The 17,798-nt window shown below is 50.3% G+C and overlaps 1 protein-coding gene across 1 annotated transcript; it reads left to right on the top strand.

The window, feature by feature from the left end:
- The first annotated feature begins 2,991 nt into the window (after window positions 1-2,991).
- Window positions 2,992-15,846, top strand: SLC26A9 (solute carrier family 26 member 9). Its single transcript, XM_010125909.2, has 20 exons — window positions 2,992-3,116; window positions 4,139-4,278; window positions 4,609-4,719; window positions 4,990-5,165; window positions 5,599-5,763; window positions 6,362-6,514; window positions 6,911-6,993; window positions 7,265-7,412; window positions 8,164-8,277; window positions 8,734-8,811; window positions 9,134-9,229; window positions 11,053-11,159; window positions 11,735-11,804; window positions 12,027-12,119; window positions 12,586-12,702; window positions 13,258-13,575; window positions 13,806-13,860; window positions 14,252-14,397; window positions 15,176-15,253; window positions 15,799-15,846. The coding sequence occupies exons 1-20, from the start codon at window positions 2,992-2,994 to the stop codon at window positions 15,844-15,846; spliced, it is 2,421 nt and encodes an 806-aa protein (XP_010124211.2).
- Window positions 15,847-17,798: the final 1,952 nt, after the last annotated feature.

Raw genomic sequence — 17,798 nt, 5'->3', positions numbered from 1 at the left:
ATGAGATTGCTTTCTCACTAAATTTTGACTCACACTCCTTGGACAGGAGTCCCGTCTCCGTGCCTACGCCAGAACAGGAAAGTGGCTTTATGCCAATGGCTCCTATCAACACTCACCAGAAACCTCAATGTGACTTTCCTCTTCCCAAACACAGCTATCACCAGCCCAGGGACAAAAGATAAGTGCTTAGCAAGTGCGTTTGCAAGATGAACACTGGAAAAAAAAGGTCTGCGCTTGGCATGCACGGGCTGGTTTGAGACTGGCAGGGCAGGGGTCAGCCAGCTATGAAATGATGGGACCCTCAGGTGGTGACCTTGCGGGACAACATCTTTCACCCACATCGCATTCTTGGAGTGAAGCAGCTCTGCCTTCATTTGTCGCTTGCTTCAAGTATCACATCACAGTTATGTACTCAGTGTGTCACAGTTTCTCCAGAACCCCAGGCCCGGTAGACTCAGCCGTGAGGCCAGACTTCACATTTCTCAGCATCACCCACTCCAGCCAACACCGTGGAGGAACGGGCTTCCCGAAAAGCTTGGAATGAGTCGTCCGCATTTGGAGCTCTTCCCCCAGCTCTTGTCCTTGATTTCCATCTGTGCCCATACTGGAACAGAGCTCTTGGAAAACCTGGTCCCTGCAACGCAGCAACGTCCTGGCGCTCCGCTTTTCTCTCCATGCTCATTGCGTTGCTTCAGTGTCCTGCCCCAGCTGCAGGGCTTAAACCCGCTCGGCAGCTTGCTGTGGTCTTATCCCATCAACACCAGGACAGCTGGCTTTGCCTTTTGTTCAAGGAGCAGTCACACAGCTCGTGCTCTTTAATTCCAAAATCTCAAAGGTTTAACCTGCTGTTTGATCTAGGGCAAGGCCAGTGATAAGCCAAGTCAAGAACTTGACTCTGTCTGAGACGCTGACATCATTAGCCTGTTTGTTTAAGATGGAATTTAATCATGGGGATATTTTTACCTCTGTGCTTGCCTTGTTTATTATTTTTCCTGATTGCCAGCACTTTCGCTCAGCAGGGGAAATTCATTAAAGAGCTGTGATATAATTGGCTGATTCAGTCTGACGGCAGGCACTGCTGCTCAGCAAGTGACGGGGACGAGAAATAAAGCTGAGGGAGGCTTCTTGCACCAGAACCTAGGCTGGGTTTATCAGCCCTTAGAAGCCTGCTGTTGGGCTTGGATCTGGGCTACAAAATGTTCATGAGGGAGAACTGGAAATCTAGAGCAGAGCGGCGGGGCTGGGACCTGGAGAAAGGCTGGGCACCCTGGGATCTGGAGCAGGGCTATAAAGCAGGCACAAGGCTTGCGCAGACCGACGTGGGAAAACCAGGGAATGCCCGTTTATCAGATGGGCTTCTGGTGTGAGCATAGGGACCAGGAAAGAGCGTAGACACCGCGTAGTCTCGGCCTGCACCAATCCTCCAAAAGGTAAAGCTTGTAATTGCTCTTGGAAGGGTTTCTCTAGCCGAAAAGGAGCAGCAGGGACGCCAGTGTGTGCGTGCCTGCAGCAGGCACTGGATTGAGCGCCTGGTAATGCAGGAAGAGGGGCAGGTCTCCTTTGGAGCTGGCCCTCCACAGACCTAGGCTGAGGTCCCTCCCAAGCCAGCATGGGTGCAGGTGAGAGCCTGGACTCAGAACCAGGCCATTGCTGGTGCTGGTTCACGGCACCTGATTGCCCCTGTGATCACTACAGCAGCTCGTGCAGGAGTGGGGCTGACAACCTCCCTTTCTAAATCCATTCGCTCCTATTTGCACAATGATTCTGTTGACCTAAATTCTCCCAAAAGTTTCGACTGCCTGCATCATACTTTCCTTCCTGCCCTGGACTGCTGGGCCACTCTGCTTCCCATTACTCATGTCGTCCGGCCCCCAGCGAGGTAACTGCTTATCAGCGAGGACCGACACCAGTCCTACAGCTGGGTGTTCTGCTCACGCTCATCCTGGTTCCACTGAACCCGGTGCCGAGGTCAGCACTGACTTCAGCAGTGCTCAGTGCCAAAGGATCTGGCACACCGAAATCACTCCGTAAGCCCTAAGCAACCTGGATGTTGTCTCTTGATATGTTCTCCTGCCTGAATCACCAGCTTTTTCCACCCCCTCTTCTACTCCTGTGTTGGGCAATGACCCACTTAGATACATGCCATACCACAAATAATTACCAAGATCCTTGTTTTATATCTGACCACTTCCTCCCTCCACCCCTAGCCTCTCCAGTCGGGAATGATTCTCCCCTCTTCCCAGGCAGCACTGGTAATAGTAAAATAAGGGCTCTCGGAAGTTAATCATCATCCCTCTTTGGTGAGACCCAGATACCGGGAAGGACTAGTCTATCCGGTCACTTTGGCATCTTCATCACTGAAATGAATTAGCAACGGTTATCTTTCTGCGCATCACTTCCTAGAACAAAGCAAGGACCCATCCACAGCCACTCACGGCGAGTGGGAAATAGGGTGTGAGAAATAGGAAGGCTGCTGAATGCACACGAGAGCACTCGGCAGCGCAGCAGGAACACCTCGGGTGGAAACTGCCTTTAATCACGCTGCCGGTATCCACCATCGCAAACCGCGTCAGGGCTGCCCAGCGTCGCAAAGCCTTGCCAACCCCAGGGGCAGATGGTGAAACTGAGGCATGAGAAAGGTCAAGTGACTTGCCCGAGGCAAAAAGGCAGTCACTGGCAGAGCTCAGACTGACACCCATGCTCCTCTGCCAGATAATCCAGGACGCCCTCTGGTCCCCTTCGCACGGCATCACTCATTAGCATCACCTCAAAATAGCTGGTAAAAACTCACCAGCAGCCCCCGGTGCCGGGAGAAGCCACTCCCAGGACCTGCCTCTGCGCCACGGGGAAACTATTTAGGGTGGAGATGTTCGGGGAGGGCTCCCAGAAGCTGGAGGTGTCCGGTCTGTTATACTGCAGGTGGGGCCAGCTCCAGTCACATTCTTGGCTTTGCTTTTTCTTTTTTCTGGGAAAAATTTAAATGATCCAGAGATGAACCGCGCCAGGCCTCGCTATGTCATCGAACGCCCTGCATATTCGGTCAGCCTCTTCGATGAAGAGTTCGAGAAGAAAAGCAGAAGTTACCCCGTTGGGGAAAAATTGAAAAACCTTTTCAGGTAACATAGAATGCTATAGCTGGGGAAATGCAAACAAGATTTGGTCTGGAATTGGGATATAATTTGGACATGGGGATACAGTTCCCATTTTTACCCTGGGAAACCTTCTCCATGGTCTTCAGGGCTTTGGCAGATCAAAGGCACAGGAGAAATGCACGTGTACTGAAGCAATGAAACTGGTTACTCTCTTCATTGCCTCAGCTCTTACGCTGGAAGGCAAATAAGCGTAACTATTTGCACTAGGTGCATTTGGGATCTGAGGCTCTGTTTTCAATTTTTTTTAATGATGAGAAAGGTATAACTGGTGACGTAGGTATGGGTGTGTGAATTATTTCTGTAAGCTGTGATTTCCTTTTATCAGCTTTCAGATTAAAAAAACAGTACTGGCTTTCCTTAAAGAAAGATTAATAATTGCGCAAATAAAGATGAGTAATCCTGCGGATCACTGTCTTGGAAATCTATCTCCATTCCCTGGAAAAAGGAAGGCAGTAATACAGCAAAGAGAGAACATCCATGCTAGCAGGCAGAGACGTGAGATGTTGCATGTGTCAAACCAGAAGCAATTGTCTTTCAGACACACTTGGGATATTTTTGACCAAGCACCTGGAAAAGTTCATCTTTGGCTCTGTGCAACTGCCCCACGAATCTCTGAGCTCTGTTTCATCTCTGCAGCTCACCTACTCCCTATCTGAAGGGTATTAGAAACAAAGACTCAGGATACCAGGGAGCTAAATCCTTTGCTCTGTGCGTGTTCTCCTTTCAGCCGTGGCAGCGCTGGGGACCTCACACCGAGCTGGGAACATCCCCATGATAACCCTGCATGGCACGGCCAGCCAGTCACCTGCGAGAGCCTTACACTCACAGGGAAGGGCTGTGCACCAAAATCTGGGCTCAGGATTTGGTGTGGGAGAAAGGCTGAGACATTCCTAGGAAGATCCTTCCTTGCTTCCTTGCTTGCTCACTTCCCAGCTCGCTTGCTTCCTTTCTTCTTTACTCATTTACTTTTTTTTTGTCTCCTCTAGATGTTCAGCTTCCAGATTCAAACTCATCCTCTTTAGCCTGTTCCCAATACTTGTGTGGCTTCCCAAATATAAAATTAAGGACTACATTTTGTCTGATGTTCTTGGTGGGCTCAGCGCGGGGACGATCCAAGTGCCACAAGGTGAGAGGCAATGACTTCTTGGGTCACCAAGAGGGGACAGCACTTTGCCAGATCAAGTAAAGGTTTGCAGATGACAGCTGATGTCCGGTCTGGCAGGGTTAGCTATCTTTACGGCTGACGTGTATAAACCCAAGCTCTACCTCCAACCTGGTTGTCCCTATATTTCTCTGCAGTGCCCTTCCCTGCCCTGTTTGGCCTCTCCTGCCCAGAAAGCAGCAGCCGGTGCTGGCCGCAGCACCTTCTGGGAGCTGATGAGAGCGTGAGCTGGGCAGGAGGCTGACTCCAGCTGCACACACCCAAGTGACCTGTCCATTTCCTTGTGTTTTCCAGGGATGGCCTTCGCACTGCTGGCCAATCTCCCTCCCGTCAATGGGCTCTACTCCTCCTTCTTCCCCCTGGTAACATACCTCTTCCTTGGCGGCATCCATCAGATGGTTCCAGGTAGGAGTCTGCAGAGCAATTGTCTGCACAAGGAAGTTAAATATTGGCTGGGAATACTCACCGTGTCCCCGAATAGAGATACTTGGGCATGTTTGGTCATCAGGGGTTTATAGGATTCCCAATTCTGGCTGCACAGCAGGATCCCACTCCAATGAACGGCGGCCGCATCCACGGCTGGGTGGCTCTATCTGGACAGCCTAACCTGTCCAAGTGCCTTCCAGGACAGGATGCTGTCTAGAGAACACGACTGACATCACTGTTGTGCTGTAGGTACTTTTGCAGTCATCAGCATTATTGTTGGCAACGTCTGCAATGAGCTGGCTCCGGAGTCGGACTTCCAGTACTTCAACCACACTACCAACGAGACCAGCGTGAACACCACAGCCCTGGAAGCGGCCAGGCTGGAGATCTCTGCCACATTAGCCTGCCTGACAGCCATCATACAAGTAAGGACTCGCTGCACCGCCTCTGCTGTGTCCTCTGGCCAGAGCTGACCCACAGACAGTCAGCTGAGCTCTCTCCCCGGAGCAGAGATACAAGAGGCCCCACTTCTAAGTGGATGATGCCTCAGCATAGAGGTTTGGGGGCATCCCGCCCCAGCTGCAGTCTTGGGGTGAAATTCTCCAGAGTTGCCAAGGGTGAGGCCGGCCCCTGGGGCAGGATTGCAGCCGGTAATGCCACCCGAGCAGCCTGTAGCTCTCCTCTCCCCATCCCTGCCGCAAGCCAGACTGCTCAGCCCAGCCTGCGCCGCGGCTGCGTGGGAGGGATGCGCCCTCTCTCCCGGCAGAGCCGCCTGCCCGACACCGGCACGCTCAGGCTCCGCACCTCGCCCTTTCAGGCTGGCACGCTCCTAATTACGCCTTGTCTGTCCTACCCTAGCTGTGCCTGGGATTCGTCCAGTTTGGCTTTGTTGCTATCTACCTCTCAGAGTCTTTCATCAGGGGCTTCATGACAGCAGCAGGGCTGCAGATCCTCATCTCCGTGCTCAAGTACGTCTTCGGCTTGACAGTCCCGTCTTACACCGGGCCCTTAGCTATCGTCTATGTAAGTGGGTGCTCTGGACAGGGGCTTTCCCCGCACCTCCTCCCCCAGTGACCACCACAGCGCAGCCATCACTGCCACCCATGCAAGGGAACGGGGGGCTCGGAGAGAAGGAGAGGATGGAGGGAGGGGGAATACAGCTGTCTGCACCGCTCCCAGCCCCGCAAACCTACGCTGCTGCCATTGTATTTCGCATACAGTATTACCCGAGCCCTCGTCTGCTAGTTTCTAATTAGAAATAATGAAACGGGTCTGGAATTTGGGGACAATACGAACCGTGTTGCTTTACAGCAGGAGTCTTGCACAATCGTTAGCAACAGAAACTTTTCCTATGAGCAGGTTTACCCATTCCTGGGCTTTCCTGCATCTTCCATGGCTGCATCCTCCACCGATGCAGCTAGAACTGCATTTAACCGCACAGCACAGGCCCAGGGCTGGTTGCTGATGTCTCAGCAGCAGGGTTTCTAGCACTTCCGTCACCCTTGTCACATCTCAGGGTGTTTGCACTTGATTGTGGTAAAAAGCGTTCTCCATTGTGCTGTCCGTATCGTCCAGAGTCTCTGGTTCCCCATGACACCTTCTCCTCTTCTCTCCCCTGTAGACATTCATTGATATTTGTAAAGGTCTGCCCCAAACCAACGTGGCCTCCCTGGTCTATGCCTTGGTCAGTGCTGTGCTCCTGATGATTGTCAAGGAGCTCAACCTAAAGTACATGAAAAAGATCCGGATGCCCATCCCCATGGAGATCATCATCGTAAGTGACGCACAAGCTGTCCCTTGGACCCTGCAGGAGACAGCCCCTCCCCTCACCTTACAGCCCTGGGACACCCACTTCTGCTCACAGAGGGCCCACTACGTAGACCATCTACACAGGGAATATGACATGACCTCCACATGGCTTGGGGTCAGAAATTGGGCTGTCCTCACAGAGGACAGCTCTGATTCCCAGCTCAGCCCTGTTAGACCGTACCTGCATCCTGGGGATGCTGAGGATGAGGACCATAACTCCTGCTGGGGAGATGATCTCCTTCCCTAGCCCAAATTTGGTGTAAATTTTCTCCTGTCAGCCCCAGGAGCACAGCAAGCTGAGTGCTTCTGAGTGAGCTCACGCCCTTTCTGCTTACGCCTCTTTTATCCTCTACACTTTCAGGTAATAGTTGCAACTGCAATCTCTGGCAGCCTTAACATGCCCGAGAAGTACGGCATGCCGGTAGTTGGGAAGATCAGCATGGGGTAAGTGTACGTGCAGGTGTGACTCAACTTCCAGATAATTTTCCTTCCTCATCCTCCTCCCGCAGCCTGGAAAACACCTCACTCTTCCCCGCTGTACGACAGCCCCCTTCCAGAAGCGCTGCGCCCTGTTACACAACTGCCACCATCCGCTCAAGCTGTCCGCAGCGTAGACACGGATTATGTCATTCCTGAACGCACGAGCTTCTCACCCACTTCACCGCCCTCCAGACACTAGTGTCACAACTGTTTCTTGCCTCTGCTCTGAGCGCAGGTTCCCAGCGCCAACCCTGCCCTTGGTGAACAAGTGGAAAGACATGATCGGCACAGCTTTCTCGCTCGCCATCGTGAGCTACGTGATCAACCTAGCCATGGGGAGAACGCTAGCAGCCAAGCATGGCTACGACGTGGACCCCAACCAGGTAACGCTTGGTCTGAAGGACACAGACAACGTCTGTCTCCCTTGCCGTCAGGCGTGAAAGGAAAACCTCGCCGCATGAATGAGAAGCTTTCAAACGTGCTCTGCTTAAAACAGGCGTGCGGCTCCCATGCGTGCAGGCTCACGTGGCAGCTTGCCATGTGGCGGTTGAAAGGACATGGTAGATCTCCCATGGACCAGAGAGAGCCTGCAGAAGGGAAGAAAGCCTTACGTTGAGCTCTCTGCTTTGCTCTCCCTCCAGACCTGAGGCTTCAGCCCTGAGGGCTGGCATAGAAAGCATTTTTGCAGGTCGCTGGAGCATAACCAGGCACATGTGCTTCTCACTGAGCAGAGAAAGACCTGGATTCCCACAGAGAAAGACCTGGATTCCTGGTGTGTCACCTAGATACTGTGAAGGCAGGACATCAAATAATCCTCTTTTGTCATCACTGGCACAGTGGCAGCTTTCAATAACAGCCACGCATACCACATGAAGCCCTGCCCTTAGTGTGTCAACAGATGACAATGTGTTTATGTGGAATTGTGCTTCCAGGTTTCCCTGCTACACCAGGGCCTGTTCCAGCTCTTACTGGAAGGGAAGGGTCTGGGACACACTGCAGGGAACCCAGGTCCCTTCCCTGGCCACACAAACCCCAGGCTCGGGCACCTGCTCCCCTGCCTGGCAGCTCAGACGTGTTGGCAGGGCAGGACGGGTGACTGTCCTTTCTGATGACCACGTTCCCTCGTCTCCACAGGAAATGCTGGCCCTGGGCTGCAGCAACTTCTTTGGATCCTTCTTCAAAATCCATGTCATCTGCTGTGCTCTCTCCGTCACTCTTGCCGTGGACGGGGCAGGAGGGAAATCACAAGTTAGTACCTCCTTCTCCTCCTCTTTTCCCTGCGTGACCCTGCTTGACCACAAACCCCTGTAGCTGCTGGACGCTGCCAGCCTGATCGCTGCTGCACGTCTGAAGAAGCTCCATATCTGAGTGCTTCACATTGCTGTTGTTAAAGCAGAATTTCCTCCCGCCACAACCCCATTTTTTCCCCTGGATGGTTCTATGGATTGCTCTGAGATGTAGGGCTGTAAATCTGCATTCCCAGCCTGGCTCCCCAATTAAGCAGAGCTACCACGTGAGGGAAGTTTGGGGTTATCTGTGAGATCTGCAAAATCCTAGCCCGTTTCTCAGAGGCAATCGTCTGCTCGCATAAAATACTGCAGTGACCAGTTCTGCCGCTGGCTGAACGACAGGAGAGGAAAGACCCTGAGGGCATTTAGGATGACCCTGATGTCTGCTGAAGTGATTTCTTTCTTTTTTTTGCAGGTGGCAAGTTTCTGTGTAGCCTTGGTGGTGATGGTGACCATGCTGGCTCTGGGGATCTACCTCGAACCTCTTCCAAAGGTAAAACAGAGATCTGCGCAAACAGCGTGGCCGTTGCATCACGCTCTACACACCCAAGCAAAGGCACAGCCTTGCTCCGAAAACTCTTGATGCAAACTGCTGCACATCACGGTTGGTTCCTGGCCTGGAGTCCTGTCTGCACTGAGTGTCTGGGAGCAAGAATAGTCTAAACTGTCACGCTCAGATCCAAGTGAGATCTTTGTGAGCGTCACCCTTTCCCATTCCCTTGTGATAACTGGACCGAAGAAGCAGACACTGCAGAACATGACACATCCCCACCGCACATCCCCTCCTAGCTGATGCCATCCCCTCTCCTCCGCAGTCTGTCCTGGGAGCCCTCATCGCGGTGAACCTGAAAAACTCCCTCAAGCAGCTGGCTGATCCCTTCTACCTGTGGAAGAAGAGCAAGCTGGACTGCGTGAGTGCCTGGGGACGGGGGAGGCATCCGTCTGCGGGCAGGCTTTGAGGGGCAGGAGGGTGGTATGAGTTCCCTGCAGAAGGTGGGTTTCGCTCTTTTCGGTGTGACCGTGCTTCCAACCTCTGGCCAATGAGGTCCGGAGCAGCTGAGCACTCTCATGCTTAGCGCACATATCAGAGAGGCCTGAACTATTACCTGCTCTGTTTAAATGCCAATCAACCGCGGGAGCCTGTTTGCCCAGAACTAGCCAAACCGGCCCTGCTCAATATCTGGGAGTCATGACTTAAAAACTCACACAATAGCCCTCCAGGGCGAGGAGAGCCCTTCACAGTGATAAGGACTCCAGGCACTGGTTGATGTATAAACCCAGGCAGGGGGTGCGGGGGAGTGAGAACGGAATTTGGAAATGTCTGACATAAAAAGACAGTGTTTGAACAGGACTCCCACGACCGAGTGGTGTGTGTGGACACTGAGCCAATATCCTGTCAGGTCCCAACAAACTGCCTTATCGGAGAAATCAGGAGTCCAATGGGGCTGATCTGAGTCATCAAGAGCTTTCCCAAAATACTGCTCAAACAGGTGCTGGAGAAGAGACGGGTTAGCAGTCCCGGCAGGGATTTCACAGGGATGTGATGATGATGTGCACACTCCAGCACAGGGCATAAGGTACCACAAAATGGTCCACGCTTAGGACTGAGCCCGGACCAGGGATGTGCAGGGTCTGAGCTGACGCAGTTATGCAAGAACCAGCAGAGAGAACCCGCCGCCCCAGCTGTGCTGTGTTTCCACTGAGCTGCTGGCACAAAGCTCTTGCTACCAGCAACCACGGACAGCCTACAGATGCAGGGAGTGTGGGGACCAGGCAGATGCCAATGGAGTGAACTGCATCCCCCTGCCCTTAATCTCCCTGGAATTTGAACTAGATTCAACGTCCTGTCCCAAAATGGGGAGCACCATTTCTGGGTGATGTCAGACCATTGGTGTTCACTGTCTCAAGTCAGGTTGTGTTTCAGTGCTAGCTGCAGGGACCACTCCATAGATACAGCCCAGCGTGAAGTCTGGGTGGAGGGAAGCCCTTACTTGCCATTTCTGTGCACCACACATACAAATTAAGATGCTGAAGTCATCAAAGTTACCCTGATTTGTCCAAGGTCACAGCCAGGTTTTATCAGTCTTGAGGATGGGATTATAATAACCTGATAATGATTCTCAGAGGGCACGTTTATATGCTTAGGCAGGACTAATTTCATATGGAGGGAGACGCTCAAGCGCTAATATATAAAAATGACAAATGACAGAGCGCTGAGCTGAGAGGTGGAGCAGGTTTTGGTATGCTCTGTCATACTTTGTCATAAAATCTGCTCTGCGCTCAGGTCATTTACAGTAGGCGCTCAGAGGGGTTTCAGAGAGATGCTCATTCCTCCTGAAACGCTCTGACTGACAGCAGGAGCTTTCTGGGGGCTGGGAGCAGCTACTGAGCAGCAGGTTGATCTGCAGGAGCCTCCTCTTGACTAGCTAGGCTGATAGTTTTTGAAGTGAATGAGTGGTGCGGGTGTTCATGCAGCTGGGCAGAAACGCACTGGCTGCTTTTACAGCCGAAAAACTGGGGCTTCTGGCAAGCTTCCCAGCAATGACGTTTCACACGAAGGCACGCAACAAACTGTATCATTAGAATAGCTGCAGAATTCAAGCCCTGGGTTTTTGATCCTCAGCTATGTAGTTCTTTGGGTCTTGAATACCAGCACAGAGCCACTTTCCATCCAGCAACGTGCTCCAGCCCATGGCAGAGCAAAATGACCTGCCATGCTCTTCTCCTTCTGCAGCTGGTCTGGCTGGTGAGCTTCCTCTCCGCTTTCTTCCTGAGCCTTCCCTACGGAGTCGCTGTGGGCGTGGGATTCTCCGTGCTGGTTGTGGTTTTCCATACCCAGTTGTAAGTACCGGGGTAGTTACAAAAACCAAAAGAGAAGGAAAAAGCTCCCAGTTGCAGAATAAACGACGGATTATTTTTATAACCGACCTCTGGCCCACGCGTCGAAGGAACGTGCGGCAGGAGCCTGGGGGAGTGCAGGTGTCCTCCCCGGCCCCTGGAATGTGCAAACAGGAATGGCAGGCGCTAATTTACCGCCTGCATTCCCACTCCTGCGCACAGTTAGCGATGTGCACATCTCAAGGCAGGGGGAAGTCTGAAGGTATTTACTTCAGTACGAAAAGCTACCTGCATATTTCCCAGCAGAAAATCCTGCTCATAAAAATAAAGAGCTCCGACATGTGCAGAGACTGGTGTTGAATTTACAAACCATTTTTAATCCATCAGAGCCCTTTATTAATATTTCCTAGTCTGGGATCTCAAACTGCTGACTCTTTTTTTGCCATGTAGACTCTGAAGGGATGCAATCTAAGTTTTGTCCTAAAGCAAATTTTCAAATCCCAGTATGCAAGGTGAAGCGAAGCGGTTTTCTTCCCCTGCAACATTTACTCTAATTCTGGTCGCCTCTTTTCTCCTAGCCGTAACGGCTCTGCCCTGGGCCAAGTAACTTCCACTGACATCTACAAGAACCCTAAAGCCTACAACAAGGTAAGCAGAAACTAAAGCATCCTCAGAGAAAATGCTGTTCTTTGCCACTGGTACCCAGTGTGACCAGGATGTTGCTGCTGTTGTTTGCTGCTTGTTTCAGGGGTAGCAGGAGAGCTGCTCTTCAGCTTGACCTTTCAATTATCTGCTGCCCAAACTCCCAGCCACCCTGCGCCCCACACAGTCCCTGTCATGCCTCATTTGAGCTCTTGTCTCTGTTGCCAGGTTCATGAACTTAATGGGATTAAAATTGTGACCTACTGCTCGCCATTGTATTTTGCCAACTCAGAGATATTCCGCGAGAAGATTATAGCCAAGGTGAGCAATGCCCTAAGAAATTTCTGTTTGCAGCCAACCCCAAATGGCCCTTGCTCTCTCCTGTATTGCTACATGGAGATAATTAAACCTAATTAAGCCTAGAATGATCATGAAAGATGGTCACATCCATCCTGTACTCTTCCAACCTTGTCTCCCTGATCTTCAGGACTGTTTGTAGATCTCATTTTAAAGGTTATACCCAAATCCTGGCAGGTATCCTCCTCCAAGCTCTGCCAAAGCAGAGTCATCCTGCTACTGCCAGTCTCTCCCCCCTGCGTGTGCAGGTACCCGACGTTCCTGGAGACGCTGCTGTCTGGTTGCCATCGGGATCACCTCGCTCTGGCATACAGCCGCTGCTGTCCTGCGCCACGTGCCGCAGGCTGGGAAATAGCAGGAAAGAAAGAGCGGCCCCTGACTACGGGGTTGAACAGACTTATTCAAAGAAAGCTCTCTTTCTTTTCCACAGACTGGAGTGGATCCTGGTAAAGTGTACTTAGCCAGGAAGAAATATGTGAAACGGCAGGAGAAGGGGACAGCACAACCACCAACAAAGCTACCCAAATTCTTATTGAAGCAGAACAAGGTAACTCAGTTTGGGTTCCTGTATTGATGAATGAGACCCCAAATCAAAGAGCTCCTCCTGGCACAGGATTTTCCTAGCCACATCTACCACCTCTTGCCGCCTTTCCTTCCCACGCACAGCTCCATTCCTCCCAACAGTCAAAACCTTAAGATGTAGGAGAACTGGAAATGGCTGGGAGCAAGAAAGCCACAGAGATGGCTAGAATAGAAACACAGTGAATAATTTGCTAGAAACCCAGCTTGCCCTGTTTCTCTAGGGATGCATCTATGTCAGCATTTCAGTTCAGAAGTGCCCTTCTGAAGCACATTTCCCAGCCATCCCAGCTTCATTTGGTTTGCATTGCTGAGCAGTCTTAAAGCATGTGAACAGGAATAATTTAAAATTAATCTAACATACTCCAACCCCAAGGGAGATTCAGCCTAGCACCAGGCTGGCATGGGTCCAGATTAAAACGCTCCATGCCACTGAACGCTTCAGGCGCATTCGCACATCAGGAGCTCAGGTCGTGCCGATAGCTGTGCCCTGCCCTGACTGTGCATTTCTGCTTTGCTACAGACCTTGTCACTGCAAGAGCTCCAGAAAGACTTTGAAAGCACCTCTCCGACAGATACCAATAACAACCAGACGACTGCTAATGGTGCTAGCATCTCCTATGTCACGTTCCGTCCACCCGCCAACAGCGCCGGGCAAGTGCACACCTCCAGTGCGTTGGGCAGCACCACGACTCTGCAAGGAAGCACGTTCAGTGTCATGCCTACAGCAGACATTGACCCTGTGATGACAGCACCGCCCTATATCAGCTTTCACACCATCATCCTGGACATGAGTGGAGTGTGTTTTGTCGACCTCATGGGTGCAAAAGCACTGGGCAAGGTTAGTCCTGTACTACAAACACAGCCAAGCAGCGTATCACCTTGGTACCTTCTACTGTCTTGGGCAGCTCCGATAAAGATGTTTGCCCTCCTCAATAGAAAGTTTGTGCGACTTTCCCCTTCAGCATCCCCAGGACACGTGTAAAGTCCTGCATAAAAGACTTCATGTCTAAACACTAAACTGGAGCAGCAGTGTTATTAATTGTCTCTTTTCCCTCTCATCCCTTCTAGTTGTGTTCCAGTTACCAGAAGATTGGGATTAATGTGTTCTTGGCAAACGTGCATGGTAAGAATCCATGAAGAATACATTTCCATGTGCTTCTCCCCATTTACGTGCTTCTGACAGACAGGAGATCTTTTTATGCTCTTTATGCAAACTGTGCAACTGTCAGCCTTTAGCTGGGCCAAACCAGAACAGATGAATGAAGAGAAGAGAAGAAAGGAAAGAGAAACACTGTGTGTGAAATAGGTCCTTTTATTTGGGAAGTGATGTGACTGGAACATCTCCACATTTAGTATGTAGAAAAATAGATCCCTACACTCTCATTCTGCAGCAAACCTACTTCTTCCCTATGCATTCCAGCCTTGGTTTAGCTCAGAGGACCACTGTCAGCCATGCACACTTCCAAGGGCTTCCTTCTTTAGTCTCCTTGTTCACGTGCTTTTCCTTTCTTCAGCCCAGGTGTACAATGACATTACCACGGGTGGAGTCTTTGAGGAAGGAGGCCTGGACCGAAATCACATTTTCTTGACAATCCACGATGCTGTTTTGTTTGCACTGGCAAATATCAAAGAAGTTGTCCACCCGCCCATCGTAGAAGAGGTAAATTTGCTCCCCAGTCTTTCTCCAGCTCACAGTACTGCACTATTAGGCTTACACGCTGCGTCAGCACAAAGGAAGAATAACAACTCAATATTGCACCTAATAAAGTTCCTTATTTATCTCAAGTGGTAAAGGTCGAAATCCAACAAAATATTTCATCTCCTAATTCTCACACATGGGCCAAGCACCTACTGACTGAATTGAATTCCATGGGAATTCAGAAGTGTAAATGTCTTCTGCAAACCCCCAGCTGGGAGATGGATGTTGTCCCAGCGTGAAGAAGCCAAAAGAGCTGTTGCAGCACAGTTTGGTGTTGGCTGGAACACGCAGCTGCATGCAAAGGCAGAACTTGGCCCTCAGAAATGGAGGCAAAGCACTTCCACCTGTCCTTGAGCAGCCTCAGCATGCATGAATGCTTCCCTTGGTGGGAGAAGAGAAGGCAGGGGCAGGAAGGTGGCACATGCTGACAACACAGGGTCAGGCAGGCTATTTCCCCAAATCTGGGTTGGTTTATTGCATGATAACTGGAGGTGGAACCAGGGCAGCGTGAGCCAGTTACCTCATGAGAATAAGTTAAGGTATCTCGGATCTTGGCAGAGAGACATGTAACGCCAGCTCAGTCAGAGGAGATAAACAATTGAAACAGGATTTCTCCCGTGCCCCTTCTTCCTGGGCATTTCCCTTTGAGCACGTGTGATGTTTTAAGCCTGCATTAGTCATTTTTTCCATTCCTTTCAACCCTGCACTCTGCTAACTTGTGGATTTCTTTCCCACACAGAGGCCGAACCAGACAGAGCTCTCCATCTATGACGAGTCTGTGGATGAAAGCACTGCAGAGTTCAAGAACTTGGAGGAGGTTAGTTCTAGTGCCAGGGGTCTCTCCTTCAGCTGTGCACATAAGGTGGAAATCAGGAGTTGTGGTTGGGATGGATTAGATGGGAAGTCCTCTATGTCATTGCCAGGAAAACTGCTAGCAACAGTAAGGCTTTGAAAAGTTGGTTGAAATATAATTTAAAATGCCTGGCATGAGGAGATCTGGCAGGCACCTGGATGAAGGAGCAGCTAGGCTAGCCCTCTCCACACACTGGGGTGAACCTGGAGAACTAGGTTTAGCTGAAGCCCAAAAGAAGGGTCACTGGTCAAGTTTTTCAGCACAGGCTTTGTTAATGCTGAAGTGATCTGCACCCACTGTACCCAAGTCCCTGGGAGGAGACACCTTCCCCATGCTGTCCATGCACAGCTGGAAGCAGAGCAACCTTCCCACCACCAGCTTTCCTTTGTGGAGGAGGGCTGGGAAGGGCTGGAGTTTCTGGTGGTGTTTCTCTGAATGACTGCTGAGCTGCTTTGCTGGTTTGTGCCACGGCATCAGCGCTAACCCCGCGTCCCTTGTGTGCCCTTTAGGAGATGTTTGGAAGCATGTTCCACTCAGAGACCCAGACAGCTCTGTGAGTGCACAAGGAGCATCAGCGTGCGGGCAAACCCTCCCGAAGAGACTCCTCTCTCCCATCCCTTTGTGAAGAGCTGCGCTTCCACCTGGGGATACAATAAGTTTGCAAAGCAAGAGGCCATCACACCTCTTGAACTGATAAAATTCATCCCTCCTTCCTGCTCTGCCTCTGGTATTCAGAGCAATGGACTCTGGAGCAGGCAACAGAGATCTACGGAAGCAGGAACTCAGGAAATGCCATCTCATTAATTACAGAAGAGAAGCGAGTTCATTTGAAGGCAGGTGCCTCAACACACTGGACGATTAGTCATTATTGCCAAGTGCTCTTCTTTGTCTCACACAGTCGCATTCTTTTGCCCACACAGGCATTACGTAATTTGGGCATCCCCCTTCCTTCTTTTCCCTATCCCTCCTTCTCTGATGAAGTGAAATACAAGCAAATATTAAGAGCCTTTCACGGCTTTGATTTGTAAGGAAAAGCAATTCATGCAAGGCGTGGCGACGCAGCTTTGTAAGGTAACGTTATTCTAAAGTGTGCACTGACCTTCGGGGCGTCTGCACAGCAAGTGCAAACCCCCGGACCACCTCTGCCTTTCCTGTGGCCCCTCTTCTATGACCCCCACACTGCTCACCCTGTGACCCGGTGTCCCAGAAACCACTGCCTCAATCCAGTGCCGTATTTCTGATACTCCAAAGACCTTGGTACTCTGTCTCAGCAGGGCTACTTTCTGGATTCCATTTTTTTTTCCTTACTAATAGGACTGATCTGTAATCAGAAATAAGAATTCCTTGTTACTGTGTGTAACATGCACATATTGTCCCAGCTGCCCAGTGGGTTGAGTACATGTTCAAAAGACCCTGGGTCAGTTCAAATCCCCTCTGAAGTTTTTTAGGGATCTTTCCGCTGACTGAATGGCGCTTCAGATAAGGCTCTTAGACTGTGAACGGCATGACAGCATTCGTCCCAAGGGTGTTCTGACTCTCTTCCCATCCTCTTGTTAACTGCAACAACTGAAAGATTTAGTCCAGAACATGGATGATTGCTCTGGGGAAAGATGTTTTTTTCCCAAATCATTTTGATCACAAGTAGCAAATTCAGGGACGGGGAAGGAAGGCCCTTCTCCACACTTTTCATGATGCCATCGATCCAGAGCAGTAAGACTGCAATTTGACTGTATTTTATGCCTGCAACCAGGGAACAGCCCAAGTGGCACCTGTGCTGTCCACGGCTTCTGGTGACAAGCTCTCAAATGGTCACTTGTGCAGCAAGAGAAAACTCTTGTACAGTATGTGATCTTTCCATAACAACTCTCTACTACATGTTTGACAATTTTCATTAAAATTCACCACAGACTGATGCTACTCGGACCATCTACCTCTCAGGCAAACAAGCCTGCCTCACTAACCCAGAGAGAGACAGCTGAGATTTTAATCATTTCTAAAAATCTGACATTTTATATTTGAGTGATGCTAATAACAACTGCTATTTTAGTTTCCCTCTCTGACGCCTTCCCTTCTTACCTGGTGCTGATGTTGTGACAGTAAAGACAAGACGACAATATAAAGCCTGAAAAATCTAAGGGTTAAAGGGACCCTTCCTCAACGCATTTCAACCTCAAACACAGCTTTCATGAAAATAAGGTTATAAAAAATTTATGATAAAGACATGTACTGGTATGTCTTCAACTGCAATGAGAACAATTTCTTTTGTTTGAATTTTAAATCTTCCTACAAGGTATTTTCAGCACTAGGATAAAATGCAAGAGTCAACAAGAAAAAGTGAACAGTAATGGAAGTAAAACTGGACAGTCTGTTATCTTCCAATGAATGCAAAAAAATAAAGAGTGGCCTTAATAATGAAAGTAAATTATATTTTTAAAGGTTATTTCTATTTTATTACTCTAAGATATTAAAAATACTAGCAAGCTTTAATGTACAGTTTTGAAGTACATAT

This window comes from Chlamydotis macqueenii, chromosome 23 (genome assembly GCF_036417535.1).
Source record: "Chlamydotis macqueenii isolate bChlMac1 chromosome 23, bChlMac1.mat, whole genome shotgun sequence".
Lineage (NCBI taxonomy): Eukaryota > Metazoa > Chordata > Aves > Otidiformes > Otididae > Chlamydotis > Chlamydotis macqueenii.
Note: the sequence above shows the minus strand (reverse complement) of the source record. Positions and strands in the feature narration are given on the sequence as shown.

Coding starts and splice junctions, on each gene's coding strand:
- SLC26A9 (XM_010125909.2), top strand. CDS start 2,992: ATGAACCGCGCCAGGCCTCGCTATGTCATCGAACGCCCTGCATATTCG. Junction 3,117..4,138: donor AAATTGAAAAACCTTTTCAG/GTAACATAGAAT, acceptor TGTCTCCTCTAG/ATGTTCAGCTTCCAGATTCA. Junction 5,166..5,598: donor GCCTGACAGCCATCATACAA/GTAAGGACTCGC, acceptor GTCCTACCCTAG/CTGTGCCTGGGATTCGTCCA.